The sequence below is a fragment of the Gymnoscopelus braueri genome, assembly GCF_963280865.1.
Source record: "Gymnoscopelus braueri genome assembly, chromosome: 11".
NCBI classification, from domain to species: domain Eukaryota; kingdom Metazoa; phylum Chordata; class Actinopteri; order Myctophiformes; family Myctophidae; genus Gymnoscopelus; species Gymnoscopelus braueri.
In genome coordinates this window covers 41,588,014-41,597,368 of record NC_137613.1, presented here as the reverse complement: position 1 = coordinate 41,597,368, position 9,355 = coordinate 41,588,014, and the positions used below count along the sequence as shown (strand labels likewise).

Here is a 9,355-nt window from a genome sequence, read left to right as displayed (position 1 = left end):
ACACACACACACACACACACACACACACACACACACACACACACACACACACACTCACTCACTCACTCACACTCTCTCTCTCTCTCTCTCTCTCTCTCTCTCTCTCTCTCTCTCTCTCTCTCTCTCTCTCTCTCTCTCTCACACACACACACTCCCTCTCTCTCTCTCTCTCTCTCTCTCTCTCTCTCTCTCTCTCTCTCTCTCCTAAACTATATATCAAGTAGCTGCTGCATCCTGAGAAACTGAAAAGTGCTGAATTCTCTGTGCCCACGCTCCTGAATCGGATCCATATTCATACACTCCTACATATTTAATTTTCAACAGAGGGTAGAGAAAGTTCAGCCAAAGTTGGGAGGAACACTTCTTCATTCGCATGCCTCCGGAGAATCCTGGGGAGAGGGCGCCCCAATCGGATGCCATGAATATTCTGGCGTACATTAGCATGCGCTTAGCCGTTCATCCTCTGGCCCGCTCACCCCACGTCATGGCGTATTAATCTCTTAGACAATGCAGCATCCTCTCACCAGAACAAAATTTGTCATCATACTGTTTGCTCTTCTTCTCTATGTGTACTCTGCTCCCTCCGTGTAAGGGTAATCAATTATGCAAATAGTGCTGTTGTCGCAGCAAAATTGAACGCCGTCGACGCAGATGCATGGCGTTTGGGGGCGCGGGTGAGGAATGTTGACACAGCTTCTTATCTTGCAGCTGTAAATAAAGTGAAACTTGAAGTAGCTGTGTGCGCTCAGACGCGGTGGGTAATGTCAACACGAAACCTATAATGACTCTTCAGCTTCCCATTAGTGACTGACAGGCCAAAGCAGGAGGTCTAAACAGGCTTTTAGCTGAGGGAAAAATGCTATTGTACGCCGCTTTTAAGGCTTCTAAGTACAGAGATTAGATGACTCATATGTCTGTAGATGGAGAGTCAAGGCAGTTCATATTAGATGAAGTTTATGACCATACCAAATCAGTCAACTACGTTTTTATTCTTGCTCTTCGGCAGAGCAGGTTCCAACTGCATCATTGGTTTCAGATATATCACCAGATTAGGGAGAAAAAAAGAAAACTGCCATCAAAAATCTGTTGATGGAAAAAAAAAATCTATGTAGGTAATCAAAGAAAAGAAAAGACTCTGACAGCCAGAGTTGTGAACAGCATTTTAAAGGCTTTTCTGTACCAAAGTATTGACTATAATCTTCCTCTGGTAAATTCTTTTTTTTCTCTGGAAATGAAAAAAAATAAAAAAGAGATCTGGTACAGTAAGAATGAAGCAGTGTGAATACCTCACCACTGCAGATCAATCCGTGGAGGTCTACTGGTACCAGATTGGTGTGTAAGTGGTGCTTTTTGGCCCAGGTTACAGGCATCCTCCAGGCTTTGCATTCATATGCATTTGTTTTTTGAGAACCAATTTTAGAACCAATTTTTGTGCAATTCCCAGGCTTCATCATCCAACAGTAAACCCTAAACAAAGAGCGATTGACCCAGACACAGACCCCCTTTGCCCCCCCTGTCCCATAATCATCACTAGGCCAAAGGTTGTGCCACTGCGAGATAGCATTTCACACGTACGTGTGTGTGTGTGTGTGTGTGTGTGTGTGTGTGTGTGTGTGTGTGTGTGTGTGTGTGTGTGTGTGTGTGTGTGTGTGTGTGTGTGTGTGTGTGTGTGTGTGTGTGTGTGTGTGTGTGTGTGTGTGTGTGTGCGTGCGTGCGTGCGTGCGTGAATATATATATATATATATATATACCGTACTGTATATATATACTGTATATATGAAATAACTATTCCTCCTTTTGATTGCTTTCAGTATAGAAAGACAGTGTGAGGGTTAGTTACTTTTGGACAAGAAAAGCAGGACTCAGGCACACAGCTTGCAACTCTACAAATACAGATTTATTGTGCAGTAGTTAAGATGATGAGCAGAGCCTGAATAATTGGAGCGCGGCAGGCAGGGAGAGCTGCGCCGTGGGCTTGAAAGCTGGCTGGCTAGACACTGAGTGAGGCAGGCAGGCTGGCGGGACGCGGAGCAAGGCAGGAAGGCAGAGACAACAACTGGAGTTGAACCCGAGGCACAGGAAAACACAGAGTCAAACTAAGTTCAGGCAACACACAAGTACTGACAGAGAACTTGGACTTGGCAGTAACGTTAGTACCACGTTGGCGGATTGAAGATCTGGCAAAGACTGGACTGTAAAGCCGGCCGTATAGAACCGGCAGGAGCTTGATGAGTGGATGTGTTTTACTCGCAGGTGCACAAATTGACTGGCAGCAGGAAGGGAACCTTATAGCGCCACACCCCCGACAGACACAGAGATTAGAGAAAGAGAGAAGAAATTGGAGGAACCAATCGTAAACACGGGAGGGGTAAACAGCAGAAACACCTGGTTTGAGCCGGACGAGGTACAGCCGGACGAGGACACACAGATCTGTCAGGTGCTTCTTGCTCAATAACAATACTACCAGTTGATTTGTATGGCTGTCAACTTCACATTACAATTAATTCTTACTATTTTGCAGTGTGTGTGTGCGTGTGCGCGATTGTGCGTGTGTAACTGGGTACATGTGTAGGTGTGTCTCGGAATGCATGCATTTAGACACACATGCACATACATGTGCCTGTGATAGGCAGTAGGACTGTAAATATGATTACTTCCATCACGTCACCATGACTACAGTGAACAGACAATCAAGTGTCTTAATTACATTAGCAGAGATGTAATACATGTGCCGTACCTCATCTTGGCATGACTCTCATTTAATTGCCACACCATATGTCCTGCAGAAGCTCACTGCTTAATTATACAACATGCCACGCATGTTAGTGGACACACTGTAGTGTGTGTGCAGTGAGGCTGAACCGTGTGTCTTTGTAACAATGCCACTGTTGGATTGATGTCGTCGACACAACTGGGGTTGTCATACATGCAAATGCTCAAGTATGTTGTACATAGCATGGCAATGCATCATTGCAAGTAATGTCACAGCTCTGTTTATCTAGAGTATGTACTAATGCAGTGGTTCACCCCACCCCATAATTTGGGGGGGGGGGTCCCCAGATGACAGTAAAGTGACAATTTAAGGCCTTTTAATACCTAATACCTAAAAAAAGAAAAAAAAAGACCATTGCTGCATCAAAAGTAATCAACAAACTATACTATAACAAGTGGTCAAACATTGGCCAAATTGTCAAATAATATAATAAAGAGGCAAAAGGCCATTTATATCAATTTGGAGGTTAAAACATCCGGACACTGCTTTTAAAGCTCCAAACTATTTAATTAAGGCGCAACCATATAGGTCTTCATCGGGCAAATCATTTGCCCGATGAAGACCTATATGGTCGAAACGTTGCACCATTAATACAATAGTTTGGGAGCTTTAAAACCAGTGTGCGGATGTTTTAACCTCCTATTTGATTCTTGCCTTGGTGTCCTGCGCCTGGCCTAAATACAGGTTCTAGCTGTGCACTACACACAATCTATTGATCATTGCTTTCCGTCTGTTCACACAGGGTTTCAGACGGTGCCAAACTGCTGCAGGCCTTTGTATGTTTAGAAATTAGAGTAAAGGGAATACTATCCATCAGCCGTGTTATTATTATATATATAAGTAAAGTACAGGTAAAACAATCGATAATGTAATTATACTGTCAGCGCTGCCACAGAGGTAACCATGTAGGACCTGGTCCACAGAATGCTAAAGAGGTCTGCTTTCACACACATGCCATTCATATACGGTATAAGTGAAGGGAAATGCTGTATACCTACGCTATACATCTATGTTTTGTATGCAACACATGATGAGAGATCATGTGTACACACACACACACACACACACACACACACACACACACACACACACACACACACACACACACACACACACACACACACACACACACACACACACACACGCACACACACACACAGGGAGGGAGAACACCACCGCAAAGCAATTTATCTCTCATGATGAATTCTCATTGGTGTCTCCGGAGACATCCAGCCCATGCTGACAAATCAACACATTTTTCACTCTCGCCATACTCCCCCTGCCTCTCTCTCCTTTCACTCACCCTCTTGCTCTCATACTTTCTCCCAATTGATTTTTTCCCCTGCCCACCCCCCCCCCCTCTCTCTCTAAGAAAAATGCACATCCTCCCAAGACATGACTAAAGGTTACGATAGAATCTGATAAAATACAAATCTGATGCCCTATAGGTCTGTTGTGCATGTTGCTGTGCATGTGGTTGTGCATGCAGTGCCATGTTTTGTATGTCCTGAAACAGAGCCAACAAAAGTTGGTTTTGAACTTTAGCAGTGTCGAAGGTTCACGCTTTTGGCTCGTTTCCCAACGTAGCCCACACTGTTTTCGCTGTAATGATGGAGCGAACCGCAGTGTGTTTTTGTAAAGGTTAACCTTCACGTGACCTTTTCACTTTGCCTCTCGTATGGATATCACAATTGTTGCATCGCTAAAACTGCTGTAGGACTTCATCACACAGACAAAGTGTAGACCGTTATGTCCGTTTTTGACTGCTGAGCTTGCGCGTAGGCGCAAGTGCAAGATACTGATGGGCGTGCTTACATCGGCGGACAGACAGACAGACAGACAGACAGATTAAAGTTATAAGGTAAGTGATATTTCTTTGTTAAAATAAGTGTTAAATAGCTCTATAGTCTGTTAGTACTTGTCTCTATGTCTCTCCAGCTCTTTGGTAAACAAAATGCATTTTCAGGTTGGGATACCAATTGTATCCAAAGGATACAGATTAAAGTGAAATAGGAAGTGATGACTCAATTAAATGAGCAGACAAAATTGGAACTGGGACACTATAAAACATTTGAAGCTGATAAATGAGTAGTCTCTCCTGATTGGCTGAAATTGGCAGCCCACCTGAAAATATATTTCTAATTAAAGAGTCTCCTGTTACTTAACAAACACTCTATAGCAATTAACCAAAAAAGATCACTTACCCTTTAAGGAGAAAAGAGAAGAAAGGGAGCAGTACAAGTAGGCACAGGTAGACACATTACAGTAAATCAGAAAGGGTGGGAGAAAGGAGAGAAAAGACTGGACAGGGAGGGAGGGAGAGAAATGTAGAAAGAAGAACAGAGAATGGGAGGATAATGAAGAGGGGTGTGAGGAAGAACAGGAGGAGTAGAGAAATAGTCGCAGTTGTTCCATTTCCTTTGCTATGTCTGAAGTCATTTCTATAAATTGGAAACAGTTGCGTTCCATAAGTTCCCATTACCTGCACAGTGTTTTCTTCCACACACACACACACACACACACACACACACACACACACACACACACACACACACACACACACACACACACACACACACACACACACACACACACACACACACACACACACACACACACACGTATATAAGTACCACCACCACATGCATACACATGTGACAGGCACGCTCCAAGGAAACCAATGCAATCTGTGTAAACCTGTGTAATTGAACTTTATCAGAAGATGTTCAGCTACAGTATCTGTGTTTATATTTTAAAACGGAGGTGGCAGCAAGGAATAGGAACCTTTTTGCAAGCGCATATCGGATTGGTTCCTGCCGAGCGAGTTGCTTTGGTACCGGCATGCTGCGGCCGGGAAATGAGGCGTCCTGGGCCGGGATGAGGTCGTATCGGGTATCGTAGCATGCTGCCGAGCAGCTGATCACACTTTATATTCTCTGATTACTTAGGCTTGGCTCTTATCTGCAAACTGCCACATGGATACTTGGTGGTCAGCTTGAATGTAACATTACACAGTAAAATCCTGAGTGTTAATTCAACTCTGAAAGTGTACAAATTTACCTTTGTGGGTCCTTTGCTCTCCTGGTTTTTCCCTCCCAGACCTCTCTCTAAACTTCTATCCAACACTTTAAGATCACAAACTGCAGGAGCAATTGGCGTCCAACTTTGCATGTACACTGTCTGTAGACCAAGGAAGACAACATAATGAATGCAGCATCCGCATGCATGCAGTTTTTCCTGGCTTTTTTATAGCTTGTAGATCGGCTACAACATTTTACAAATGTGGAATAATTGTGTACATTTTGAAAAATACATATCGTGTGTGTGTGTGTGTGTGTGTGTGTGTGTGTGTGTGTGTGTGTGTGTGTGTGTGTGTGTGTGTGTGTGTGTGTGTGTGTGTGTGTGTGTGTGTGTGCGTGCGTGTATGTCCGCATGTGTATGTATGTATTTACTTACTGTTACTTATACTTTTGCTATTATACTATACTGTATGTGCAGCCCTTTTGGATATGATTTGGGATATTGAGATATAATACAATTTGACTTGAATCGTATAGTATGATGATAGATTGATAGATTGATAGATCGATAGATCTATCTATCTACAGTATCTATTATTTTAAAACTCCTGTAGTGTAAACTGTGATAAACATGAGACCATCGTTATAGGCTGTCTAACCTATGGTGGACCAATCAGGTCACTCCACCAAATGACATCACTAATTAGTTAAAAATATCATGTGCAATTACATAATGTCAATATATAAACCATCTAGTCACAAACAATAGCAGCACTTGTAAGCAATATACAGTATATGGGTAACATGTGCAATCAAAAACAGCTGTACATTTTCAAGGTAGGTATATTAGCAGTAATAATGAGAGTAAAATGCCGTGCAGAAAATAATAAACACATCAAGCTTCATAAACCTGTCTCCTCGAATCTGTCCCTGAAGGAGAAAAAGGACATGATGAAAATAAAGGAGGAAAAAACGATGGGTGCGTTCGGATATACAGCACTGAGCGCACTGCCAATACAAACTAATACATGAGTGCGCTCCTGGTGCGCAATTCCGAACGCACCCATAGTATAAGCTATAATATATATGGACAGGCAAAAAAAAGCTTGTTAATAAAAGAGTAAAATTTCATTAAATCATTGTTGTAGAAAAAAACATCATAGCATAACGTTCAAGAATAGTTCGTCATTTCAGCCTTTAGGTGACATGGTCTGTAAAGTGAATATCCAATAGGCTTCACAATGTTCCCCATTAAAAACCCTTGCATCTGAAGACGGAGCGTGGGAGTTTTTTTCTTCTAGAGTGATCAGCCTTTGGCCTTCCCTTAGACACCAGTCACCTTGTACAGTATGTGTGCGATGTCTTTTTGTTCATGTGGTTCAGTGACATCCTGTGGGGTTACAGAGCAGTGTCCCAGACAAGCAGAGTACACGATTCCGATTGCATCAGGCTTCATTAGCAGTTTCTCCCGTGTTTTGTTACATGACATACCTTCTATCAATTGGCCTGATTATTTGATCATGCAATGTTCCATATTCCATATTCGCAGGCTCGAGGGAGCTTCTCCATTGGTTTTTGTCTCAGAAGGACACTCCTCCACATGGCACTCAATAGGGAGTTTCAAGTGGTTGCTGTGTGCTTTTATGTTGATATTGTGTCTTTTCAGTTCCGATTTGATCAAGGCTGTGAGTAATACTCCTAGTAATATCCAGGCACAGAGGAAAATGTTTCCAGCCAGAGGGTTGTAGTCTGTTGTCAGTCTGCCTTGGATCAGTGTGAAAATAATCCCAAACAGCATAGCAAAAAGATTGAGGAGACCTGAAGAGGTTCCTTCAGATTCAGGGTAGGTGATTTCCACTCCAAACTCAAAGCCCAGAGGGAGATAGCCAGTTATGAAGAAACCAAGTACTCCGGCAGTGAAGAAGACCACGTAGATGTTGCTGAGGTGCAGGGTGAAGGTGAACACCAACATGCTCAGAAATGACAGGAAGTACACTATCAGAATGGTCCACTTGTATGTCTTGGTGTAGTCCAGCCATAGACCACAGATGATGGAGCCCACCATGCCAGCTACCACAAGAATCAATCCAATACGCCCTGCATTCAACTCCTGGTTCTCAAAGCAAGCCATGATCATCTGGTTAAGAAGAGTAGATATGGAGTAGAAGGAGCCAGTCATTATTCCATAGCTGATGAGTAGTAGTGTGAAGGCCTTGTTTTTGAAGAGGTTGACTATTGATTCTTTATAGGAGTAGTCCTCTGGAGGAGAATCTGGCAGCGCTGCTTGAGCATGACTGGGGGGTAGTGGAGGACGGTCCTTTATTACTATGACCGTGAGTATGAGGAGGACAGTAGAGACAATGGCCGTGCCATAGAACATGATGCTGATGTTACTTCCCATTTGCCCCAGGTCCTCTGGAGTGTTGGGAACCAAGACGGGTGGCAACAAAAAGCCTATAGCTGAACCTAGCTGATTCCCAAGCACGGCCGTGGCACACGCGGTCGATACCTCCTTGGGACCAAACCAGACCGAGGCGATGCAGGACGGCAGGCCAAGAATAAATACCTGGGCACAGGCACATATGATCTGTGCCATCATGGTCACGGCGAAGCGATCAGGGTGCACACTGGCGCACTTCAGCCAGGCCCCGAGACAGTTCAAGACCGCCCCCAGCAGTGCTGTTAGCCTCAAGCCCTTCTTATTAAGCAACCATGCAGCAGGGAAGATGAGTGGGATGTAGGCGACCATGTAGACTAAAGACAGCCAGTCCACCTGGTTACTGGTCACACCGTAGTAGTGGGTGAAGATATTATTGATTATACCGTATTGGATCCACTGGAAACCGTTGACAAAAGAGTTCAAACTGAAAACTGTCAGAATGGCGAATCGACACCAGTACAGTCTGGTTTCCTTACGTTTATCATGGCATCCTGCCTCTCCTCCTCTGTTGGGTAGCATCTCCTCCTTTTCTCCTGGTCGTGGGATCGGCTCCAAAAACCTGGCGTCTGAATTGCTCAGGTGGTTAAGGGACTCCTCCATTGCTGCTCTGTCCGGTAGACCTCCGTAACCGGAGGGGGAAAAAAACGTGTGGCTCTGGATGCCCTCACCTGTCGACCGGTTTGGCTACTATGCACAACAACACACCTAGACTTTGCCACAAAGACAGCTTTTCTTTTATGTTCCTCACACTGTGTGTAGTCAGCTTTTAGGCTTAGCTGTCAAATTTTACATCATCAAATAGTTTATTGTGATGTCAATTTTGTCCAAATATGGAGTTTCACACTGGCAGCAAGCATTCGCAGCTGGAAATGAGGCCAATGTGGAAGTACTGAAAATGCTGCAGTTCTCATTAATGGCCTAGACTCTAGGCGATTATTGAGAACTGCATTAGCGACACCCTCTAAGCCCTAGACGGTGTCGTTATTCTCCCCCTGCTGGTTTCAGAAGACTTCATGGCATTAAACGCAATGGGTATTTGACTGGACTTTACACTTGATTTTATTACTTTAGTAAACATTGTCATGAATAATTGATGCTTCCAGTCACTAGTTTAAAGTCTTC

General features: G+C 43.8%; 1 protein-coding gene across 1 annotated transcript; it reads right to left on the bottom strand.

Moving 5' to 3' along the window:
• Window positions 1-7,303: 7,303 nt before the first annotated feature.
• On the bottom strand, window positions 7,304-8,833 carry LOC308095640 (choline/ethanolamine transporter FLVCR1-like; the record flags this gene model as incomplete). The annotated part of the gene is made up of 1 exon (XM_080442688.1): window positions 7,304-8,833. One exon carries the CDS (start codon window positions 8,831-8,833, stop codon window positions 7,304-7,306), a length of 1,530 nt encoding a protein of 509 aa, XP_080298814.1.
• Window positions 8,834-9,355: the final 522 nt, after the last annotated feature.